The 25,954-nt window shown below is 42.3% G+C and overlaps 2 protein-coding genes across 5 annotated transcripts in view; one reads left to right on the top strand and one right to left on the bottom strand.

Moving 5' to 3' along the window:
- ints6l (integrator complex subunit 6 like) overlaps positions 1 to 18,623 on the bottom strand; it is a 33,442-nt gene extending 14,819 nt beyond the window's left edge. Inside the window, exons 1-5 of one of the 2 annotated variants that reach the window (XM_029771648.1) lie at positions 17,433 to 18,623; positions 17,239 to 17,316; positions 3,033 to 3,182; positions 1,702 to 1,791; positions 427 to 610 (exon numbers count right to left, since the gene is read on the bottom strand). In XM_029771648.1, coding sequence (XP_029627508.1) covers positions 427 to 610; positions 1,702 to 1,791; positions 3,033 to 3,182; positions 17,239 to 17,316; positions 17,433 to 17,543 — 613 coding nt within the window. In that variant the 5' untranslated portion in view covers positions 17,544 to 18,623. The remainder of the gene's footprint in view (positions 1 to 426; positions 611 to 1,701; positions 1,792 to 3,032; positions 3,183 to 17,238; positions 17,317 to 17,432) is intronic. The other variant, XM_029771649.1, reaches the window with a different exon arrangement.
- A 929-nt stretch (positions 18,624 to 19,552) lies between these two features.
- Positions 19,553 to 25,594, top strand: mospd1 (motile sperm domain containing 1). 3 transcript variants are annotated; one of them, XM_029771653.1, is made up of 6 exons: positions 19,553 to 19,661; positions 22,500 to 23,079; positions 23,216 to 23,291; positions 23,521 to 23,753; positions 24,023 to 24,184; positions 24,509 to 25,594. In XM_029771653.1, the coding sequence occupies exons 2-6, from the start codon at positions 22,926 to 22,928 to the stop codon at positions 24,538 to 24,540; spliced, it is 657 nt and encodes a 218-aa protein (XP_029627513.1). In that variant the 5' UTR covers positions 19,553 to 19,661; positions 22,500 to 22,925; the 3' UTR covers positions 24,541 to 25,594. The 3 variants fall into 3 exon arrangements, with proteins under 3 accessions (XP_029627513.1, XP_029627514.1, XP_029627515.1); XM_029771654.1 differs by lacking the exon at positions 19,553 to 19,661 and adding an exon at positions 22,185 to 22,230; XM_029771655.1 differs by lacking the exon at positions 19,553 to 19,661 and adding an exon at positions 22,365 to 22,386.
- Positions 25,595 to 25,954: the final 360 nt, after the last annotated feature.

Consider the following 25,954-nt stretch of genomic DNA (forward strand, 5'->3'; position numbering starts at 1 on the left):
TATTATTCTACAATGTAGAAAATAGTAAAAATAAAGAAAAACCCTGAAATGAGTAGGTGTGTCCAAACTGTTGACTGGTACTCTATATCTTCCAGAAAGTATTGACAATACATAGATAGTTACAGATTTAAATGATACATAGCCTGGACCCTGAAGAAGGTACTGTGTGCCCAAATGTTGGTTGACCCATTAAATTGTTGAGAGCATATATAGACTGTGACCTTGTGTCTGTGTTTTTATACATTCTACATTTTGACATCACAACAGACATCACCCCAGAGCCAGTTAGAATGAGTAGAAAGGGCGTCTCCATTGAAGTCAATGATGCCATAATGGGTGAACTGGCAGACATTTCTAGGTGTACCCATAGGACTAGGGCAGGAAGTAAAAGCAGGACGTTAACTATTTCTATGGGGGGCATCCTACCTCCAGTGACCTCACACATCTGGGTGATGGCAGACTCGTCATTGGGGACGCTGCCCAGCTGCTCGCTGTCGGGCGTGGCTGCCCCAGGGAGACGCAGCACCAGGGCAAAGAGACGCTGGTCCCACCGGAATGGCTCCTTGGTCAGCTCACTGCCTGGCAGTGGAGAGGTCAGGGGCAGGTGGAGCTGGAGACAGGGAGAGAGGGGCACAAAGGAGGGAGAGGGGTGTGGTAGAGGTGGCAGCAATTAGCCTAGCAGTTATGAGCATTGGGCCAGTAACAGTAACAGAAAGGACTACAGTAGGCAACAACAAAAAATCTGACAATGTGCCCTTGAGCAAGGCACTTAACCCTAATTGCTCCTGTAAGTCGCTCTGGATAAGAGCGTCTGCTAAATTACTAAAATGTAAAATGTAGAGGTGGGGAAGATGTGAAAATTGGATTAGCATTTAATTTGTCTTGTTACTGGACTCTGGCTGGACATCTTAATTGGGCCCAGGTGAGATGTATTCTTCTTATATAGTGTAATAACGATTTAGACAATGTGAGTCATCTGAATAACATGCAGCTCATGAAGAATCATATGTCCTGGTATTCTCTGCCTGCTTCAAATGTGGGCTCTCTTTAACAGCCTCACTTACTAGCCAGGACCATAGTAGAACTCTACTGGCTGGAGAGTGAAACTGTTCCTTCTTCATTAGACCTAGCCAGGACCATAGTAGAACTCTACTGGCTGGAGAGTGAAACTGTTCCTTCTTCATTAGACCTAGCCAGGACCATAGTAGAACTCTACTGGCTGGAGAGTGAAACTGTTCCTTCTTCATTAGACCTAGCCAGGACCATAGTAGAACTCTACTGGCTGGAGAGTGAAACTGTTCCTCCTTCATTAGACCTAGCCAGGACCATAGTAGAACTCTACTGGCTGGAGAGTGAAACTGTTCCTTCTTCATTAGACCTAGCCAGGACCATAGTAGAACTCTACTGGCTGGAGAGTGAAACTGTTCCTTCTTCATTAGACCTAGCCAGGACCATAGTAGAACTCTACTGGCTGGAGAGTGAAACTGTTGCTTCTTCATTAGACCTAGCCAGGACCAATGTCCACTGCTTTTAAACCTGGGGCCATATGTATCAAGCTTCTCAGAGTAGAAGTGCTAACTTGGGATCAGTTTTTCCCTTAATAAGATTACATGGACAGGGGGACCTGATCCTAGATCGCTATGAACACGGCCTCTGACTTCTAGTTAACCAGTCAGAGGAACGGCCAGTGTCCTCGCTCACCTCATCCGGCACCCCAGAGGTGTGAGTCAGCTTGTTCCCATCCGTGATGGTGATGATCACCGACGGCTCCAGAAAGAACGGGTTACGGCCCTGAGGGTAGACAGGGAAGTTCATGGGTTAGAAACTGTTTGCTGTTGGTCAGGCTGAGAGATGATTGTCGTTGTGGTACTCTGTGAGGACAGAGGCTCCTTCCCTGGACTATATACAACAGTGGAGGCTGCTGAGGGGAGGACAGCTCATACTAATGGCTGGAATGGAGCCAATGGAATGGCATCAAACACATGAAAACTATGCATTTGATGTATTTGATACCATTCCATGAATTCCGCTCTAGCCATTACCACAAACCCGTCCTCCCCAATTAAGGTGCCATCAACCTCCTGTGATATACAATACAACTTTATTGACCAGATGTTCCAGAGAACCACTAAATATTGTCTTGTGTTGTGTTCTCAGCCACCCACCATCAGACACCAAACAGACAGTTGAGACGAGTACAGGGTTGTTAAGGGCCTTGCTCAAAGGCCCAACAGTAGGGGAATGTCTTGAGGGTGTGAACCCAGAGTAGCTCTCAAGTTCCCAGATTAATTCCGTCTCTCAAGTTCCCAGATTAATTCCGTCCGTTTTCTAGCGCTCGGCCCGGGAATCGAACCGGACACCTTTCGGCAACAGGTCCAACTCCTTAGCTGCTGGGCTTCCTACCGCCAGCGTTCTCTTATTTACACACAAACACACACACTAACGGAGATTTTTAAAATATTTTTTTAGTTATTTTTTATATATATTATTTTTTTAATTTAACCTTTATTTAACTAGACAAGTCAGTTAAGAACAAATTCTTATTTACAATGACGGCCTACCGGGGAACAGTAGGTTAACTGCCTTGTTCAGGGGCAGAATGATAGATTTTTACCTTGTCAGCTCAGGGATTCGATCCAGAAAACGTTCGGTTACTGGCCCAACACTCTAACCACTATGCTACCTGCCGAGAAAGACTAAGAAGATTTACATACTCCCGATGTTCACCGCTAGCCTAGCCTAGCCTAGCCTAGCCTAGCCTAGCCTAGCCCTAATGGTCTAATGCTGCTCATATTGGCTGATATACACAAATACATACACAAACTGAATATTCCTGAAATCTATATGCACTGTATTGCATGCTATTGTACAAAATGCTTGTGCATAATAATACGTTTAAAAAAGTTAACTATTGCCTGATATTCCATAGGATTTTTTGGGGGCAAAACATGCTATTTCTATGACCTGGGTGACGTACTTTATACTAAAGTATGTTATATTTAAAGGTGTAGAGGGGTGAGTGTCAGGAATACCTGTCCATAGTTGTCGATGCCAGAGACAAGGCGGTTTAGGTTGAGTAGGTCAAAGGCCGCGCGGAGAGCGTGACCCAGAGTGGTCAATCCAGACGCCTGCAGGTTCTTCAGTTCACTCATAAACGTGGCATGGTTCTCCTTCCAGCCCGCCTGAAATACACACAGGGATAGTGTGTCACACACACACCACATGAAGGGAATGCAATACATTGCATACTCAGGCAGATAGAGGGAGTCTTGCGTCATCACAATACACTGCATGATCAACCCACATAAACACCAGTCATGAAAGTGGACACAACACACACACGCTCACTCTTACTCACACATACACAGACAGTATTACATTACATTGACCCCAGAGCACAGAGGCATGTTTGCACGCACAAACAAACACACTGACTCATATTAAACATATTACTGCTGGGTTAAAGACAACCACACACTGACTCATATTAAACATATTACTGCTGGGTTAAAGACAACCACACACTGACTCATATTAAACATATTACTGCTGGGTTAAAGACAACCACACACTGACTCATACTAAACATATTACTGCTGGGTTAAAGACAACCACACACTGACTCATATTAAACATATTACTGCTGGGTTAAAGACAACCACACACTGACTCATATTAAACATATTACTGCTGGGTTAAAGACAACCACACACTGACTCATATTAAACATATTACTGCTGGTTAAAGACAACCACACACTGACTCATATTAAACATATTACTGCTGGGTTAAAGACAACCACACACTGACTCATATTAAACATATTACTGCTGGGTTAAAGACAACTACACACTGACTCATATTAAACATATTACTGCTGGGTTAAAGACAACCACACACTGACTCATATTAAACATATTACTGCTGGGTTAAAGACAACCACACACTGACTCATATTAAACATATTACTGCTGGGTTAAAGACAACCACACACTGACTCATATTAAACATATTACTGCTGTGTAAAGACAACCACACACTGACTCATATTAAACATATTACTGCTGGGTTAAAGACAACCACACACTGACTCATATTAAACATATTACTGCTGGGTTAAAGACAACCACACACTGACTCATATTAAACATATTACTGCTGGGTTAAAGACAACCACACACTGACTCATATTAAACATATTACTGCTGGGTTAAAGACAACCACACACTGACTCATATTAAACATATTACTGCTGGGTTAAAGACAACCACACACTGACTCATATTAAACATATTACTGCTGGGTTAAAGACAACCACACACTGACTCATATTAAACATATTACTGCTGGGTTAAAGACAACCACACACTGACTCATATTAAACATATTACTGCTGGGTTAAAGACAACCACACACTGACTCATATTAAACATATTACTGCTGGGTTAAAGACAACCACACACTGACTCATATTAAACATATTACTGCTGGGTTAAAGACAACCACACACTGACTCATATTAAACATATTACTGCTGGGTTAAAGACAACCACACACTGACTCATATTAAACATATTACTGCTGGGTTAAAGACAACCACACACTGACTCATATTAAACATATTACTGCTGGGTTAAAGACAACCACACACTGACTCATATTAAACATATTACTGCTGGGTTAAAGACAACCACACACTGACTCATATTAAACATATTACTGCTGGGTTAAAGACAACCACACACTGACTCATATTAAACATATTTACTGCTGGGTTAAAGACAACCACACACTGACTCATATTAAACATATTACTGCTGGGTTAAAGACAACACACACTGACTCATATTAAACATATTACTGCTGGGTTAAAGACAACCACACACTGACTCATATTAAACATATTACTGCTGGGTTAAAGACAACCACACACTGACTCATATTAAACATATACTGCTGGGTTAAAGACAACCACACACTGACTCATATTAAACATATTACTGCTGGTTAAGACAACCACACACTTGACTCCTACTTAAACATATTACTGCTGGGTTAAAGACAACCACACACTGACTCATATTAAACATTTACTGCTGGGTAAAGACAACCACACACGACTCATATTAAACATATTACTGCCTGGGTTAAAGACAACCACACACTGACTGTCATATTAACACATATTACTGCTGGGTTAATAGACAACACCCGACACTGACTCATATAAACATATTACTGCTGGGTTAAAGACAAACCACACACTGACTCATATTAAACATATTACTGCTGGGTTAAAGACCAACCACACACTGACTCATATTAAACATATTACTGCTGGGTAAAGACACCACACACTGACCTCATATTAAACATATTACTGCTGGGTTAAGAACTAAAGACAACCACCACTGACTCATATTAAGACACATATTACTGCTGGGTTAAAGACAACTACACACTGACTCATATTAAACATATTACTGCTGGGTTAAAGACAACCACACACTGACTCATATTAAACATATTACTGCTGGGTTAAAGACAACCACACACTACTCATTTAAACATATTACTGCTGGTTTAAAGACACCACACCTGACTCATATTAACATATTAGTGCTGGGTTTAAAGACAACCACAACACTGACTCATATTAAACATATTACTGCTGGGTTAAAGACAACCACACACTGACTCATATTAAACATATTACTGCTGGAGGGTTAAAGACAACCACACACTGACTCATATTAAACATATTACTGCTGGGTTAAAGACAACCACAAACTGAGCTCAATATTAAACATATTACTGCTGGGTTAAAGACACCACACACTGACTCATAGTAACATAGTACTGCTGGGTTAAAGACAACCGACACACTGACTCATATTAACTTAAACATATTACTGCTGGGTTAAAGACAACCACACACTGACTCATATTAAACATATTACTGCTGGGTTAAAGACAACCACACACTGGCTCATATTAAACATATTACTGCTGGGTTAAAGACAACCACACACTGACTCATATTAAACATATTACTGCTGGGTTAAAGACAACCACAAACTGACTCATATTAAACATATTACTGCTGGGTTAAAGACAACCACACACTAACTCATATTAAACATATTACTGCTGGGTTAAAGACAACCACACACTGACTCATATTAAACATATTACTGCTGGGTTAAAGACAACCACACACTGGCTCATATTAAACATATTACTGCTGGGTTAAAGACAACCACACACTGACTCATATTAAACATATTACTGCTGGGTTAAAGACAACCACACACTGACTCATATTAACATATTACTGCTGGGTTAAAGACAACCACACACTGACTCATATTAAACATATTACTGCTGGGTTAAAGACAACCACACACTGACTCATATTAAACATATTACTGCTGGTTAAGACAACCACACACTGACTCATATTAAACATATTACTGCTGGGTTAAAGACAACACACACTGACTCATATTAAACATATTACTGCTGGGTTAAAGACAACACACACTGACTCATATTAAACATATTACTGCTGGGTTAAAGACAACCACACACTGACTCATATTAAACATATTACTGCTGGGTTAAAGACAACCACACACTGACTCATATTAAACATATTACTGCTGGGTTAAAGACAACCACACACTGACTCATATTAAACATATTACTGCTGGGTAAAGACAACCACACACTGACTCATATAAACCTATTACTGCTGGGTTAAAGACAACCACACACTGACTCATATTAAACATATTACTGCTGGGTTAAAGACAACCACACACTGACTCATATTAAACATATTACTGCTGGGTTAAAGACAACCACACACTGACTCATATTAAACATATTACTGCTGGGTTAAAGACAACCACACACTGACTCATATTAAACATATTACTGCTGGGTTAAAGACAACCACACACTGACTCATATTAAACATATTACTGCTTACGGGTTAAAGACAACTACACACTGACTCATATTAAACATATTACTGCTGGGTTAAAGACAACCACACACTGACTCATATTAAACATATTACTGCTGGGTTAAAGACAACCACACACTGACTCATATTAAACATATTACTGCTGGGTTAAAGACAACCACACACTGACTCATATTAAACATATTACTGCTGGGTTAAAGACAACCACACACTGACTCATATTAAACATATTACTGCTGGGTTAAAGACAACTACACACTGACTCATATTAAACATATTACTGCTGGGTTAAAGACAACCACACACTGACTCATATTAAACATATTACTGCTGGTTAAAGACAACCACACACTGCTCATATTAAACATATTACTGCTGGGTTAAAGACAACCACACACTGACTCATATTAAACATATTACTGCTGGGTTAAAGACAACCACAAACTGACTCATATTAAACATATTACTGCTGGGTTAAAGACAACCACACACTAACTCATATTAAACATATTACTGCTGGGTTAAAGACAACCACACACTGACTCATATTAAACATATTACTGCTGGGTTAAAGACAACCACACACTGGCTCATATTAAACATATTACTGCTGGGTTAAAGACAACCACACACTGACTCATATTAAACATATTACTGCTGGGTTAAAGACAACCACACACTGACTCATATTAAACATATTACTGCTGGGTTAAAGACAACCACACACTGACTCATATTAAACATATTACTGCTGGGTTAAAGACAACCACACACTGACTCATATTAAACATATTACTGCTGGGTTAAAGACAACCACACACTGACTCATATTAAACATATTACTGCTGGGTTAAAGACAACCACACACTGACTCATATTAAACATATTACTGCTGGGTTAAAGACAACCACACACTGACTCATATTAAACATATTACTGCTGGGTTAAAGACAACCACACACTGACTCATATTAAACATATTACTGCTGGGTTAAAGACAACCACACACTGACTCATATTAAACATATTACTGCTGGGTTAAAGACAACCACACACTGACTCATATTAAACATATTACTGCTGGGTTAAAGACAACCACACACTGACTCATATTAAACATATTACTGCTGGGTTAAAGACAACCACACACTGACTCATATTAAACATATTACTGCTGGGTTAAAGACAACCACACACTGACTCATATTAAACATATTAGTGCTGGGTTAAAGACAACTACACACTGACTCATATTAAACATATTACTGCTGGGTTAAAGACAACCACACACTGACTCATATTAAACATATTACTGCTGGGTTAAAGACAACCACACACTGACTCATATTAAACATATTACTGCTGGGTTAAAGACAACCACACACTGACTCATATTAAACATATTACTGCTGGGTTAAAGACAACCACACACTGACTCATATTAAACATATTACTGCTGGGTTAAAGACAACTACACACTGACTCATATTAAACATATTAGTGCTGGGTTAAAGACAACCACACACTGACTCATATTAAACATATTACTGCTGGGTTAAAGACAACCACACACTGGCTCATATTAAACATATTACTGCTGGGTTAAAGACAACCACACACTGACTCATATTAAACATATTACTGCTGGGTTAAAGACAACCACAAACTGACTCATATTAAACATATTACTGCTGGGTTAAAGACAACCACACACTAACTCATATTAAACATATTACTGCTGGGTTAAAGACAACCACACACTGACTCATATTAAACATATTACTGCTGGGTTAAAGACAACCACACACTGGCTCATATTAAACATATTACTGCTGGGTTAAAGACAACCACACACTGACTCATATTAAACATATTACTGCTGGGTTAAAGACAACCACACACTGACTCATATTAAACATATTACTGCTGGGTTAAAGACAACCACACACTGACTCATATTAAACATATTACTGCTGGGTTAAAGACAACCACACACTGACTCATATTAAACATATTACTGCTGGGTTAAAGACAACCACACACTGACTCATATTAAACATATTACTGCTGGGTTAAAGACAACCACACACTGACTCATATTAAACATATTACTGGGCCAATTGCATTTCACTGTAGAAGAAATGCAATTGGCCCAGCATCCTCCAGGTTTGGCCGCTGTAGGCCGTCATTGTAAATAAGAATTTGTTCTTAACAGACTTGCCTAGTTAAATAAAGGTTAAACAAAAATAAATAACTAAAGAAGGGTGTAGAAGTTAAGACAAAATCATACTGGCAGGCTGTAGAACTGAAGTCAAAGCCCTACTGGCAGGCTGTAGAACTGAAGTCAAAGCCCTACTGGCAGGCTGTAGAACTGAAGACAAAGCCCTACTGGCAGGCTGTAGAACTGAAGTCAAAGCCCTACTGACAGGCTGTAGAACTGAAGACAAAGCCCTACTGACAGGCTGTAGAACTGAAGAAAAAAAAACTACTGGCAGGCTGTAGAACTGAAGACAAAGCCCTACTGGCAGGCTGTAGAACTGAAGACAAAGCCCTACTGACAGGCTGTAGAACTGAAGTCAAAGCCCTACTGGCAGGCTGTAGAACTGAAGACAAAGCCCTACTGACAGGCTGTAGAACTGAAGTCAAAGCCCTACTGGCAGGCTGTAGAACTGAAGACAAAGCCCTACTGGCAGGCTGTAGAACTGAAGTCAAAGCCCTACTGGCAGGCTGTAGAACTGAAGTCAAAGCCCTACTGGCAGGCTGTAGAACTGAAGTCAAAGCCCTACTGACAGGCTGTAGAACTGAAGACAAAGCCCTACTGACAGGCTGTAGAACTGAAGAAAAAAAAACTACTGGCAGGCTGTAGAACTGAAGACAAAGCCCTACTGACAGGCTGTAGAACTGAAGACAAAGCCCTACTGGCAGGCTGTAGAACTGAAGACAAAGCCCTACTGGCAGGCTGTAGAACTGAAGACAAAGCCCTACTGGCAGGCTGTAGAACTGAAGACAAAGCCCTACTGGCAGGCTGTAGAACTGAACTCAAAGCCCTACTGGCAGGCTGTAGAACTGAAGTCAAAGCCCTACTGGCCGGCTGTAGAACTGAAGACAAAGCCCTACTGGCAGGCTGTAGAACTGAAGTCAAAGCCCTACTGGCAGGCTGTAGAACTGAAGTCAAAGCCCTACTGGCAGGCTGTAGAACTGAAGACAAAGCCCTACTGGCAGGCTGTAGAACTGAAGTCAAAGCCCTACTGGCAGGCTGTAGAACTGAAGTCAAAGCCCTACTGGCAGGCTGTAGAACTGAAGTCAAAGCCCTACTGGCAGGCTGTAGAACTGAAGTCAAAGCCCTACTGGCAGGCTGTAGAACTGAAGTCAAAGCCCTACTGGCAGGCTGTAGAACTGAAGTCAAAGCCCTACTGACAGGCTGTAGAACTGAAGTCAAAGCCCTACTGGCAGGCTGTAGACTGAAGACAAAGCCCTACTGGCAGGCTGTAGAACTGAAGACAAAGCCCTACTGGCAGGCTGTAGAACTGAAGTCAAAGCCCTACTGGCAGGCTGTAGAACTGAAGTCAAAGCCCTACTGGCAGGCTGTAGAACTGAAGTCAAAGCCCTACTGACAGGCTGTAGAACTGAAGACAAAGCCCTACTGACAGGCTGTAGAACTGAAGAAAAAAGAAAAAAAAACTACTGGCAGGCTGTAGAACTGAAGACAAAGCCCTACTGGCAGGCTGTAGAACTGAAGACAAAGCCCTACTGACAGGCTGTAGAACTGAAGTCAAAGCCCTACTGGCAGGCTGTAGAACTGAAGTCAAAGCCCTACTGGCAGGCTGTAGAACTGAAGTCAAAGCCCTACTGGCAGGCTGTAGAACTCTTAACTCACACTCAATAATTCAAACGAAAGAGTAATTCAATTTTACCCGCCCAACCTTCTTTTCCTCCCTCCAAATCAACAATTAATTATAGGCTGTATAAGTGTGCAACCAGAGTCCCTTGTTTTACCACAACCTTGTCTGGTGGGTGGGGTGTGAAAGGGAGAGAAAACAGGTGGAGGGAGACATGAAAAAGAGTGAAAGAGGGTCAAGGATGTATGCATTAGAAAACAATGTGCTCCACGTCTGCTGATGTTGTGACATTTGGGGAAGGGTTAGGATATTGAGACTGGATTGTCAACATTATATTGTGGTAGGCTATTTATTTGTGGGCTGTGCTTCATGCCATGTGGTGAAACAGGAATACAACATGACACAAGCCATAGAGCTAGCCTACATCCTGAATGTAGCACTGACATCATCGTCTTCAAATGCCTCTCGGCAACCCAGACACCGAGTTAGAGTGCCAAGAAAAAGACAACATCAAATTCACAATGAAAAAAGTGATTACGTCATCATGAATGATTTATTATCAAAAAATGTTGTATGTACTTGTGTCTGTATATAGCTAAGCCCCCCCACACCCAATTTAACAGTGTCAGTCTATGAGCCAGGGTATAACAGCTGAATATAGCTAGGTCCCCCCACCCCCGATAGAACAGTGGCAGTCTATGAGCCAGGGTATAGCAGCTGAATATAGCTAGGTCCCCCCACCCCCGATAGAACAGTGTCAGTCTATGAGCCAGGGTATAGCAGCTGAATATAGCTAGGTCCCCCTACCCCCAATAGAACAGTGGCAGTCTATGAGCCAGGGTATAGCAGCTGAATATAGCTAGGTCCCCCCCACCCCCGATAGAACAGTGGCAGTCTATGAGCCAGGGTATAGCAGCTGAATATAGCTAGGTCCCCCCACCCCCGATAGAACAGTGGCAGTCTATGAGCCAGGGTATAGCAGCTGAATATAGCTAGGTCCCCCCACCCCCGATAGAACAGTGGCAGTCTATGAGCCAGGGTATAGCAGCTGAATATAGCTAGGTCCCCCCACCCCCGATAGAACAGCGGCAGTCTATGAGCCAGGGTATAGCAGCTGAATATAGCTAGGTCCCCCCACCCCCGATAGAACAGTGGCAGTCTATGAGCCAGGGTATAGCAGCTGGGGTCTAGGCTAAGTCATGCTGGGTTCCTGCACACACTGGCTGCAGGACAGGAGACTGCTTTCCATAAACAGACAGATAACAACTTGATCCACACAAAAGCCTCAGTTATGAGAAAGCAGACTCCTATAAATAAAAAACATTAAGTTCCCATGATCCTTTAGTTAAGGAGCAGAACCAAAATGTGCCAGGTTGAAGGCACGTGATGAGGTCTTGGCTCATGGAACTTGAGCAGACAAGACAGCACCACCAGAAAGCACCAACACCCATTCAGTAGAATGGAAAAAGAAAGCATCATGTCATTGTGCATTTCTGACTCAGAAGGGTGGTGATGAACTAACTGGTCATGAGACCAGGAGATGAGAGCAGCGTGAGCATGGTAGAAATCAGAGCTATCACTGCAGTGAAAGCTAGGCTGCTTAACAAGCCCAAAGAGCTGTGATCATATGGAAGGCAAAGGGAAGGGGTCACAGACTCACAGCCAGTGAAGCGGAGTAGGTTTCAGACACGAGTACAGACCCCGCTACAGACCTCGCTACAGACCCCGCTACAGGCCCCGCTACAGACCCCGCTACAGGCCCCGCTACAGACCCCGCTACAGGCCCCGCTACAGGCCCCGCTACAGACCCCGCTACAGGCCCCGCTACAGACCCCGCTACAGACCTCGCTACAGGCCCCGCTACAGGCCCCGCTACAGGCCCCGCTACAGACCTCGCTACAGGCCCCGCTACAGGCCCCGCTACAGACCTCGCTACAGGCCCCGCTACAGGCCCCGCTACAGAACCCGCTACAGGCCCAGCTACAGGCCCCGCTACAGGCCCCGCTACAGACCCCGCTACAGGCCCCGCTACAGACCTCGCTACAGGCCCCGCTACAGACCCCGCTACAGGCCCCGCTACAGGCCCCGCTACAGACCCCGCTACAGGCCCCGCTACAGACCCCGCTACAGGCCCCGCTACAGAACCCGCTACAGAACCCGCTACAGGCCTCGCTACAGAACCCGCTACAGAACCAGCTACAGAACCCGCTACAGGCCCAGCTACAGAACCCGCTACAGGCCCAGCTACAGTCCCAGCTACAGGCCCCGCTAAAGGCCCCGCTACAGACCTCGCTACAGACCCGCTACAGAACCCGCTACAGGCCCCGCTACAGACCTCGCTACAGACCCACTACAGACCCCAGTGGGAGTCAAGTCCTTAGTAGACAGGGTCAAGGAATGACTATTAGGATGTGTGGCCCTAAACCAGAATCCCATAAGAAGAGGGCAGAAGTCTTCCTTACATGCACATTGCATACATTGTATTACTGAATGACAGCCCTGGATGTACTGGTCAGGCATGTGAATGACAGCCCTGGATGTACTGGTCAGGCATGTGAATGACAGCCATGGATGTACTGGTCAGGCATGTGAATGACAGCCCTGGATGTACTGGTCAGGCATGTGAATGACAGCCATGGATGTACTGGTCAGGCATGTGAATGACAGCCATGGATGTACTGGTCAGGCATGTGAATGACAGCCATGGATGTACTGGTCAGGCATGTGAATGACAGCCCTGGATGTACCGGTCAGACATGTGTAAACACAAGCCTGAATGATTATAACACAATGTTAAACATTTGGAGTCATTCCACGAAAAGACTGCCTTTTGCATCCCTTTTTTATTTTAAGTAGAAATTGTGCAACAATATTTAATTTTAAAAGCCTGTTATATTAAATGAAGTGCCCTGTAATATAGACCACATGGATAATTCAATTAATCAGATTTTTTTATATGAATAACGACTTGCTAAAATGCCAAAATTCAGCATATTGACATGTCCCCCCATGCACCATCTGTGACTTCCAGGAAAATTGTAACCCACTTAACCCCAACATTTCCAAAAGTTTTCACTATCATTATAAAGCCCTAGTTATCTCGTTGCTTTGACAAAGTCTTTCCTGAACATTATTATCTATTTCATGTGATTAGTGATTCATTTGCGTCTGTCCTATTACATGAAGTGAACTCTCGTTTTAATGTGGTAAAATGATTCCTTTTACAAAATGTATTTTCAAAAGAAACATTGAACATCTAATAGTCAAATCATAGTGTAAAAGCAGGTACTCTTTTTGGCCATTTTGTGATGGAAAACTGAATGAGTTGAGCATAACACGTCAACCCTGTTACCCATAGATAGACAGGCTAGAAATGTTTTAACAATGCACTCAATTGCCACTCCTTGCTGAACACAACAAGACTCCATTCTTCCTGTAACAAGGAGATTTATAGCTGATTAAAGATGAAATTGTCAACCCTGTCACGTTTTTTTATGAAGTTGAACATGTGCTCTTTATGACAGAACGTGGATGAACCGCTTCAGCAAACATAGCGCACACACAGTACACATCTTCGGCCTAATAACATGTCATGCTAGAGAGGAAAGGAGTGTGAAAGAGAAAAACAAAATCCAAGTGAGAAAAAAAGGGAAGAGAAGAACGACGTTCCTCTCGACGGTCCAGGAACGGGACAACAAGTGAACTCAGAGTGAGGAGGAAAAGACAGCATTGTCTTTATCCAGCAGCGTCTCCATGGAACTCCTCTCTTATTGGCGGCTGAATAGCTTATGAATAATGAAACAGGGCTAAAAAGCCACACTGCTCAGTAGAGGTGCAGAAGTTCAGTAGTCAGATTCCATCTCTCACCAGGCAAGGTAGGCAAGACATTACAGGCTGGGTTATTGTTGGGCAAACTCTGCTCGTCTGGTTGTCAAAACCTAACACAGGGAGGAGCTTTCTCTCCAAAGTGCCTAGAACAAACAAGGGACATTTCAGTAGCCATGCAGTTAGCTAGTTATTTCCCAGAACGCTTAACACTTCTGCTTTTGAATAGTTTCATCAAAAGTCCCTTGATAATAATCCATTAATATGCAACAAATCAGGAAAAATGCCCTCAAGGAAAATTCTGAAGACAAGAAAGCTTTATAGGCCTATCTGGTAATTTAATACAGAAACAGAAACTGAACAAACTCTGACACCAAGAATATAAAATGAAATAGCTAATGAACCACCACCTATCCTTGGATGGAGAGGAATAAGACCTGGAGAAGGAGGAGGGGATATGTGTATGCATTGGAGGGAGGGGGGTGTAGAAAAGCCCTGGGAGGATGTCTGGCCACCTGCCAGAGAGACAAAGCTAATGAAGTGCCCGGGAATAAGCCACTCTACAGTACTGTCACTGTCAAACCACACAACTACAGCAGCATACACTGATGCAGGCACACCTTCCGCACCTCGGCAACGTTGCACATGAAAGAAGCAACAATGCAGTTTCATACACTTGGCCTTTACACATTCATTATAACATAGGCTACATGCAATGCACTTCAGCACTACTCATTTGACTATTATACAAAATATGTGCCCATCCCCAACAAGAGTGCATGAATAGACATGTGACAGGGAATTCATACAGGATTAATACATGGTTATCTTAAGATGAATGCACTAACTGTAAGTCACTCTGGATAAGAGCATCTGCTAAAAGACTAAAATGTAAAAATGCTGTCAGATACTTGACAGCAAGTTAGCCCCAGCTGCTTATTCATGTTCCTAAGTCTGGTGTAATGTTACACTGACATCCCAGTGATAAAGCTAGCTGCTGCAGTGACTGCAGGATTCATATGGGTTCATTCCAACAGTCACATCTAATTGTTTTGTAAACTGAGATAACTTGTCATTGAAATATTATTTCCATGTTTGAGAGCTTTGGTGTTAGCTGCCTCTCACATACTCTAAAATGGAGAACATATTTCACTCCATCTTTTCCTGCTTTGGGGCAGAGTTGAACGGGATATCAAAACAAATCAAATTGTATTTGTCACATGCCTTATAAATAACATGTGTAAACTAACAGTGAAATGCTAATTTACGGGCCCTTCCCAAATTGCAGAGAGAAAAAAATGGAGAAATAATAGAAAAAGTAAAACATGTAATAACAAAAGTAACAATAAATACACAATGAGTAACGATAACGGTTATATACACGGGGTACCAGCGCCAAGACGATGTGCAGGGGTACGAGGTAATTGAGGTAGATATGTACATATAGGTAGGGATAAAGTAACTAGGCAACAAAATAGATAACAAACAGTAGTAACAGTAGCATATGTGATGAGTCAAAAAGAGTTAGTGCAAAAAGGGTCAATGCAGATAGTCCGGGTAGCTATTTGTCAACTATTTTTACTAACTATTTAGCACTCTTATGGGGGTAGAAGCTGTTCAGGGTCCTTTTGGTTCCAGACTTGGTGCACCGGTACTGCTTGCACGGTGGTGGCAGAAAGAACAGTCTATAACTACCCATAAGGCGTCTTATGTGCTTATGTGCCTATGCCACATTATTACATGAAATTTGATTTGATAAAATTCGATTTGATTATGTAAACATTACATCCTGCTGCCTCTGCTTGTTGCTTAATTATTGGCATGGGTTAGGATGTTTTATTCCATTTGAGAAGGCCCTGTTTATAGTACGAAAAGGGACCCTGTTTATACTACGAGTGCAAGGCTGAGGGTGGGGGCATTGGGAAATGGTCATCTCTATCCTGATCCTTGAGACCTCCCTATCCTAACCTTTAACCTTTACATTAACCATTTTAATGATGATGGTGTGTATACAGACTGGGGGAGGTTATGATGTTGACACTTTATAAGGGCATTTGATCATTATGAAGTTATGATAGTGTAAACTACAGAATGGGCACCTTACGGTGTAAACTCGGATTTAGATGAAAATATTGAGTGTCGTGTGAACATTATCATGTTCTATGATAAAGGGGGTTTTATCAAATCAAATAAGTTTGAGTCGCCCAGTCCACATTGGCCAATGCGAGTGCATAGAGTTCAGCCACAGAACGAATGCAACAGGAGGACTCGTGAAGAGGTGCAGGCCAGTTGACCAATCCAGGATGAGTTAGCCCACAGAAATAGAGACGTCACGATAGATAATATATCTCTCCGCCTCCATCTCAGCGCCCGAGAGCTCTCCCAACACAAAAGCAAAATGTCCGCCATGTTCAGAGGCAGCGCTGCACCGGTCTGCGGGTATTTTTTACAAAAATGTGCCGTTTTCGCCACCGGGAGGCCGCCCAACCCGCAGCTACAAACCAGAGGGACAGTAAAGTCTCACTGTCAGCAAAATATCCGCGCCTTAATCACATATAAAACAATTTAACAGTATTTATTTACCTTAACTCCGTATGGTGGATCATCGAATGTAACTAGCATGTACCTGTCGCCTCTACTAGCCGGGTCTCGGGCACGCAGCTGTTAAAGAAAACGAAACAATACATGTTAATTTCGACTGAATATGTCAAAGGGACCCTCAACACTATCAAGGCAAATAGTAAGCTGAAAAAAATTGGGGTAAAATTATTCTTTACCTTCATAAAGATCTCAACCGCGCCTTTAGCAATGTCCAGATACGTCGTACCCAAATAAGTGCGCTGATTCATAGAAGCGGACGTGTCTATCAGGAAAAGTAAAATAGGCATCTTAAATGTATAGATATATAGCTATATGCTTTCTAAAATACCTATTATCGTCATATGACCTATCTTGCGGCCGGGGCATGCATATATGTGTGTATATTTTTTTGTAATAATCAGACCCCCCCCAAAAGAGGGTCGTACAGCCACCCCTTGCCGCTGCCTGACTCTATCTGTCTTTCCTAAGCACTGCTGGGTTAGCGCTGTTAGAGAAGTTATCTTCCGAACAGAGTGAAACGCCTTCCCTTCACTGCTGCGATCGTATTGGTTGAGCCTGCCCACAGTGGCCACTCCCTGCCGTGCATAAATATGTAATAATGAGGTCGAGATGATTTCTCGCTTCTGTTCTGCTAAACAGAGGATCATTCAGAGAGGGGATCCATGTACTGTTGCAAGAAGATACATGAATACAAATATTGATGATATGGCCATTCTATTCTGCATAGTATAACGTTGTAATGACTTCACATACATACAACATATACTCAAAAAGCAATATGACCTCATAATTTGCGAGTATGAATTAGTGGTATGGGATAGTTGAACATAAAGGACGACGACCTCCCATCCTTCGTTCCCGTTTTGCTGTCTTGGTGGGGGAGGGTGCGAGAGAGTCGCATCACCGTACGATTTTGAAGATAATCGTGCCTTCCCTCACCTTCCCCTCCATGTTAATCTCCTCTGTGCAAGCAGCACCTCGAAGCGCCATATTGCAAAATGCAAAAGCTCCAGTGCGAATGCGTGCTTGCACGAAGGTGAATGTTCTGCTGCTGCCTCATCATGGCTCCTCATCTTATGTTTCTGCTACTTTGGAATCGTTGTGTACTTTCTGGAGAACACGTTTTAAAGACAGTAGCAGCACACTGTTTACCAAAACCTTTTAGTTTTTTTGGTCAGGGACATATGCTGCGACCGCCCCTCTGCCTGTTTGGGGTCGTCACTAGTTAACACAGCCACAAAGTCGTAATTATGGCTAAACCCCGCCCATTTCTACCATTTATCTTCTTACAATTCGATTTACCTAACCTCACCACACTGCTAATAAGCTTATTTTGCCGTTGCCAATTTTGACTTTGTGGCTGTCTTAACTAGAGACTAGCGTACTTGGCTGAATATGACGGAGAGGGAGGGTTGTCGACTTGCTGTCCTTAACCTAAACGTAGCAGGCGGTACAAGAAACTGCTGTGATAGCTGCCAGTACATTTACATGCAGATTTACGGTAGATCCTTTTATCGGTTACAGGAAGTGAGCAATCTTGCATAATAATCACTGATGACACGACACACAAACATAGCTTTATGGGCTACAGAGTTTATGAACAGTTTATGCATTATGCAAGCCTGACGTTTCAATAAGTCTCAATTAATAAAAATTTTGACCTTTGTTGACTCTATATTGTTGAACACAAATGTTGAATGTTTTCAACCCTAGCCTATAAAACGTGTATAATACAGTAGAGCAGAACATGTTAAAGGTGGTATTACCAGGCTACCACTAGCCTACTATTTATTATTTTACCTAACTATTATTTTTTCAACATTTACATATCAATGCAGGCACATTGACAGGTGCATGGATCTGTCAAGTGTTCAGAATCATTTGTGCAATGCACAAGTGTTCTAGAGTGTAATAACCAATATATATATATATATATATAAAGGTTGTTATTAAAGCAAATAATATGTGACTTTAAGATACCATTATTAGTAGTATTAGTATTATAATTGCACCAGTACTGAGTAAGCTTTCAGACTTTGTCAAGAGTTAACTGAATATAGGCCTGCTCTGAGGCTCTTTGTGGACACATGACAGCATGAAACAAAATAATGCAATGAACTAACTCAATCAAGAAAAATAGTGCTTGACAAGGAATCAAGTCTTGCCCAGTTGACACATTTTATTTAAAGTGGCTTTAACGGCAGGTAAGTACAGTGTGTCCATACTCCATATTATAATGTCATGGTAGGAACACTGATGACGTAATTAATCTACTCTGGCGGAATTCCTTCTCCCTCCGATATCCCAGAATTCACAGCGTGACCTGCAGTATTGACAAAGAAAAGAACGACAGTAAACAGGGTGGGCTCTGCAAAACAATACCCCCACAAATTGACGACAATAAGGTAAAACACTTCTATTTGCAACATTTTCTATGAATTATTCAGATACAGATGCCATTTTTGGAATGACATTGCTTGTGTCAGCTAGCCTGTCACCAAAATAGCTACGGTTGCCAGTGAGGTTCGCTTGCTAGCTAACGTTAATGCGTCTTTGTTTTGATGGCTAACGACGTTATTTGGCAGATCATGGTGTACGTAACGTTAGCTATATAAACATCTGGTTTACAGTCAAGTTGGAAAGCGTTCATCCCCCAATCACTCAGCTAGCTACCTAACTACTTTGTTATGTTGATAGCTAACTAGCTTGTTATTGTTATGAAATCTGTGTAGCTAGTTAGCAAGCCAAACATAATTTGGCATTAATCAGCAACACGTCACTAGCATGGATTGACTGGAGTGCAATATATTTAGTCTCAGCTATTTAGCTAGATCGTATTATGTCGTATGTAACGTTACCTTTGGATTTGTAAAGTAACTAGTGAACTAGCAAAGATTACTGTTTAAAATGTTGCTATTCAGCTAACATATTTTGGAACAAAAAGTGCCTAGCTACAGTAAAGTTTTCAGTGTTAATAATTTAATTAATCACTTAGTCGATATTTTGTCCTCTGGTGCGTTATTCAATGTTCACAAAACTATTGCGAAACAATTTCACACAGGGCTGGGTTTCGTCCTGTTCTGAAATTCTCCAAGTAAACAAAACATGTTCACGTGATTAGCCATGTTAAGGCAGAATTTAACTAGCTATGTTATTGAAAGAGAATCCATATGGGCCTACTGCAGATTTTAAGCTACTGTATCACCCCCAACAATAGGCTATTATTAAGATACTATTTACATACAGCCTGACTAATATTTACAGATTCTTGCCATTTCAAATCAAATGAAAATACGTTTGTGACCACACCACAAATGCTTTAATCTTGATGTTTGCCCGTTGTATTGTACACAGGTCCTGGCATTGGTACAATGGAATAACCTCCAACTCTAAATTAATACAGTCTCCCTTATCATATTACATGAAAAGTTCATGAAGGGATGAAATATGGATTATAAATATTTACCATCATCATATACAGTACCAGTCAAAAGTTTGCACACACCTACTTATTCCAGGGTTTTTCTTTATTTTTACTATTTTCTAAATTGTTGAATAATAGTGAAGACATCAAAACTATGAAATAACACATGTGGAATCAAGTCGTAACCAAAAAAATGTTAAACAAATCAAAATATATTTTATATTTGAGATTTTTCAAAGTAGCCACCCTTTGCCTTGATGACAGCTTTGCACACCCTTGGTATTCCTTCAACCAGCTTCATGAGATAGTCACCAATGCATGCATTTCAATTAACAGGTGTGACTTGTTAAAAGTTCATTTGTGGAATTTCTTACCTTCTTAATACATTTGAGCCAATCAGTTGTGTTGTGATAAGGGTATTTTTGTATTTAAAAAAAATGTATTTCACCTTTATTTAACCAAGTAGGCCAGTTGAGAACAAGTTCTCATTTACAACTGCGACCTGGCCAAGATAAAGCAAAGCAGTGTGACACAAACAACAACACAGAGTTACACATAGGATAAACAAACGTGCAGTCAATAACACAATAGAAATGTCTATATACAGTGTGTGCAAATGTAGTAAGATTAGGGAGGTAAGGCAATAAATAGGCCATAGTGGCGAAATAATAGGGGTGGTATACAGAAGATAGCGCTATTTGGTAAAAGACCAAGTCCATATTATGGCAAGAACATCTCAAATAAGCAAAGAGAAACCACAGTCCACCATTACTTTAAGACATGAAGGTCAGTCAATGTGGAACATTTCAAGAACTTTGAAAGTTTCAAGTGCAGCCTCAAAAACCATGAAGCTCTATGATGAAACTGGCTCTTATGAGGTCCGCCACAGGAAAGAAAGACCCAGAGTTACCTCTGCTGCAGATGATAAGTTCATTAGAGTTAACTGCACCTCAGATTGCAGCCCAAATAAATACTTCACAGAGTTCAAGTAACAGACACATTTCAACATCAACTGTTCAGAGGAGACTGTGAATCAGGCCTTTATGGTCGAATTGCTGCAAAGAAACCACTACTAAAGGACACCAATAAGAAGAGGAGACTTGCTTGGGCCAAGAAACACGAGCAATGGACATTACACCGGTGAAAATCTGTCCTTTGCTGGTGACACTGTCTGTGATTTATTTAGAATTCAAGGCACACTTACTACCACAGCATTCTGCAGCTATATGCCATCCCATCTGGTTTGCGCTTAGTGGAACTATCATTTTGTTTTTCAACAGGACAATGACCCAACACACCTCCAGGCTGTGTAAGGGCTATTTGACCAAGGAGAGTGATGGAGTGGTGCATCAGATGACCTGGCCTCCACAATCACCCGACCTCAACCGAGTTGAGATGGTTTGAGATGACTTGGACCGCAGAGTGAAGGAAAAGCAGCCAACAATTGCTCAGTATATGTGGGAACTCCTTCAAGACTGTTGGAAAAGCATTCCACGTGAAGCTGGTTGATAGAATGCCAAGAGTGTGCAAAGCTGTCATCAAGGCAAAGGGTGTCTACTTTGAAGAGTCTCAAATATAAAATATATTTAGATTCTTTTTTTTTGGTTACTACATGATTCCATATGTGTTATTTCATAGTTTTGATGTCTTCACTATTCTACAATGTAGAAAATAGTAAAAATAAAGAAAAACCCTAGAATGAGTAGGTGTGTCCAAACTTTTGACTGCTACTTTATAACTGTATACACAATTAGTCATTAATCTGTGGTGTACTTGATTGGAATGAAGTCTCACCACTGAGACTGTTGTTGTTTACCAGGGTGCAGCACTACGTTATGCTGCTAAGGAGCTGAGGGTGAGTGGGAAGGGCCATCTGCACGTGAGGGGAGGTTACAAACCTGCAGAGCTTCCAGAGAGAGGGCCCTGCCAGACACATCTTCAGAGCTTCCAGAGAGAGGGCCCTGCCAGACACATCTTCAGAGCTTCCAGAGAGAGGGCCCTGCCAGACACATCTTCAGAGCTTCCAGAGAGAGGGCCCTGCCAGACACATCTTCAGAGCTTCCAGAGAGAGGGCCCTGCCAGACACATCTTCAGAGCTTCCAGAGATAGGGCCCTGCCAGACACATCTGCAGAGCTTCCAGAGAGAGGGCCCTGCCAGACACATCTTCAGAGCTTCCAGGGAGAGGGCCCTGCCAGACACATAGGACGAGAGAAAGGGACTGGGGAGTGAGCTCAGCTGGAGCCAATGCAGCAGCAGAGTGGACAGCCTGAGCTAGTGGAAGGAAGCCTTCCCGTGTTCGTGTTCCCCACAGAGCTTGTCTTCTACGCGGACGAGCAGACCTCCCACAAGCAGGTTCTCACCCTCTACAACCCCTATGAGTTCGCCCTCAAGTTCAAAGGTAAATAAAACATTGGGTTTCAAGATAACAAGGTATTGATATAAGAACCATTTTAGGCATCAATTAAGAATTCAAGAGAACCACATTGATACTATAGAGTATACACTACTCATTCACGGTTTATTTTCTCGGTCAGTGCTATGCACAGCGCCCAACAAGTATACCGTGGTGGATGCCACCGGAGCTGTCAAACCACAGTGCTGTGTTGACATGTGAGTAATAAGCTTACTATTACATGTCATAACTAGGACCATCAGTTACCCTCCTTTAAGGCATATTAATGAAGGACATGCAAGCCTGAGTGCAACTTATGAAATAGCAAGCAATGGTAGGGAATTATTTAATTGGAAGCAAGCTTCTGCTTAGGAAATGCAGTCATTCCAGTCAAATATTCTTATCGTTCCCTTGTATTTTCCTCTGTGTGTCTGTCTGTGTTCTCAGAGTGATTCGACACAAAGATGTGCGGGCCTGTCACTATGGGGTGTCTGATAAGTTCCGGCTGCAGGTGTCTGAGCAGAGCCAGAGGAAGGCCCTGGGCCGGAAGGAAGTGACGGCCACTCTGAGGCCCTCGGCTGCCCAGGAGCCCCCCAGCCCCCGGCCCCAGGAGGAGGAGCGACAGATGAGGGAACAGCTAGCAGACAGCGTCTTCTTTGAGCAGACCACCTTCCAGACAGGTAGGAGTATGATTCGCCGCTGAAAAGGGATATCTCACCCAAACTTAGCTATCAATACCTATTAAGTGTGTTATGTACCCTGAGACCAAAAATATATCAGTCAACATTATGCAGGCTACATTTGTTGTTTAGGTGAACTAACTGAAATGGAGGCACTGCATGTCATTATATTCTCCTGACACTAGGTGGTGCCAGACACCAATAAAAGACAGGAGTGATCAAGTGAGAGCAGTGGATTGTTATGGTGTGTGGGTGTGTGTGTTGTACAGAGAGCCGCTCTCAGTCTGGGGGCCCAAGCCTGCTGACGGTGCTGTTGGGGTTGGTGTGTATGGCTGCCCTCATGCTGCCCACCCTTGGGGAGCAAGAATCCACCGTGCCTGTCTACCTCCACTTAAGTGTTACCAAGAAACTTGTAGCTGCTTACGTTCTAGGTGAGCCAGGGGGAGAGAGCAAACCCTTGATGAACAATTGCATGCTCGCTATGTTTCATTCTATCACCAATTTCAATGGATATGAGTTGATAATACTTCATGGGAGTCACTCAGCCCACACACGTTGTAATCAGCGTCCCAAATGGCACCCTATTGCTTATATAGTGCACTACTTTTGCCGGAGGCCGATAAGCCATGGTCAAAAGCAGTACACTAAACTAGACTATGGGGTTTGCTTTGATTACTCTTGTTCTATCCATTCTGTGTGTGCGATACTGCTGGAGCCTAATCCTGCTGAGAATTGATTGTTTATCTATGTTACAGGTCTTCTTACAATGGTTATCCTGCGTACATGAAGTGCTATGGGGGCTGGAAAGAGAGAACAAGGAGAAGAGGATTCAAAAGAGAAGAGAACATTCACTCACCCAAGGCAACTACATGCTTGAAAGGGTAGTGTTGAGGGGGAGGGTGTATCCAGTCAATTCCCCATTCCTCTGTCCCAAAAACATACATTTAATTGTTTTGAAATAAAAACATAATACTGACTGATACAAAGCAAGAGACCTCTGATGCAGCGGGCACAGAAATAACCTCTGGAAGGAGGGCATTGTGTGGGTCTGTGGCCGTGGGAGGAAGGGTTTGTATAAAAACATGGGGGTCATTAAATTGTGTTTGACTTCATATCCTGTGTCTGTGTGGAGTTCCATGGCCATTAAGTATCAGACAAAAGTTAAGTTGGCGATTTTGAAGTTGTGATTTCATGTACATAAAGGTGCAATATGTAGAAATTGCTCTGCCATTTCCTGGTTGCTGAAATTCAAATAGTCTGCCTAATTTGTTTGTGACAAAACAAGCCATGTTTAGTGTAGAGAATCATTGTTCCATCGAAACAGCTGTGATATATATTTTCAGTAACCCAAAATATTGTTTCAGCTGTTTGAAGCTGGTGTACAAAACCTAAATTAAGACAAACTTACCGGGAAGCATAGAAATAGTGCACATAGAACAGATATACCGCTTCAGACTTTTTCAGTGAGTGAAAGCTATAACTCACATTTCAATGTGAATTTGGTCAGGTCACCTAAAAAGTTATATATTGCAGCTTTGTCATTAAAAAGCTTTTATGGTCTTCACCTGTAACCACATCTTAATATTATTGTCTGCTTAGAATAAAACAATGTACTCTTTTGTAGCTAGTATTGACTGAATCTGACTAAATGCAGTTACATGCACGTGTGGATACTTTTCTGAATGGAAGTGTTACTTTTCCAGACGCAATATACAAAACAAAAAGGTTTCAAATGTGACCAAAGGAAATGTCCTCTTCCTATGAAAGACATCCGTTTACTTGCTGTACAATGTCAATGTTGTTCCATCAAATGCCTAATAAAAAGTCTTGAATCAGCACAAGGCGATCTCTTTATACTAGTCTGATCAGTTCAGCACTTGTGAGCCAGTGATGAGGGATCCACAAGTGACTGGAAGCTTGGGACATGGCTACAAGGCCAAACACATTATGAAGAAATGGGCAGCAATAACTCCCTCCTGCATAGACTTCCACCGTACCTTACTTCATTGTTAACTTGCAGATACGTTTTTTTTTGCACCTTACTCTGAAATTTGATGAGTCAGTGCCTCTAGGGCAGGGAGCATCAACTTGATTCAGCCACGGGACGATTTTTTTCTTGAGCAGATGGCCGGAACATATATTGCAGATTGACCGCAAGAAGCCCAAACAGATGTTTGACTTAAACAATTTCAAACCTTGCT

Source organism: Salmo trutta, chromosome 13, assembly GCF_901001165.1.
Source record: "Salmo trutta chromosome 13, fSalTru1.1, whole genome shotgun sequence".
NCBI lineage: Eukaryota > Metazoa > Chordata > Actinopteri > Salmoniformes > Salmonidae > Salmo > Salmo trutta.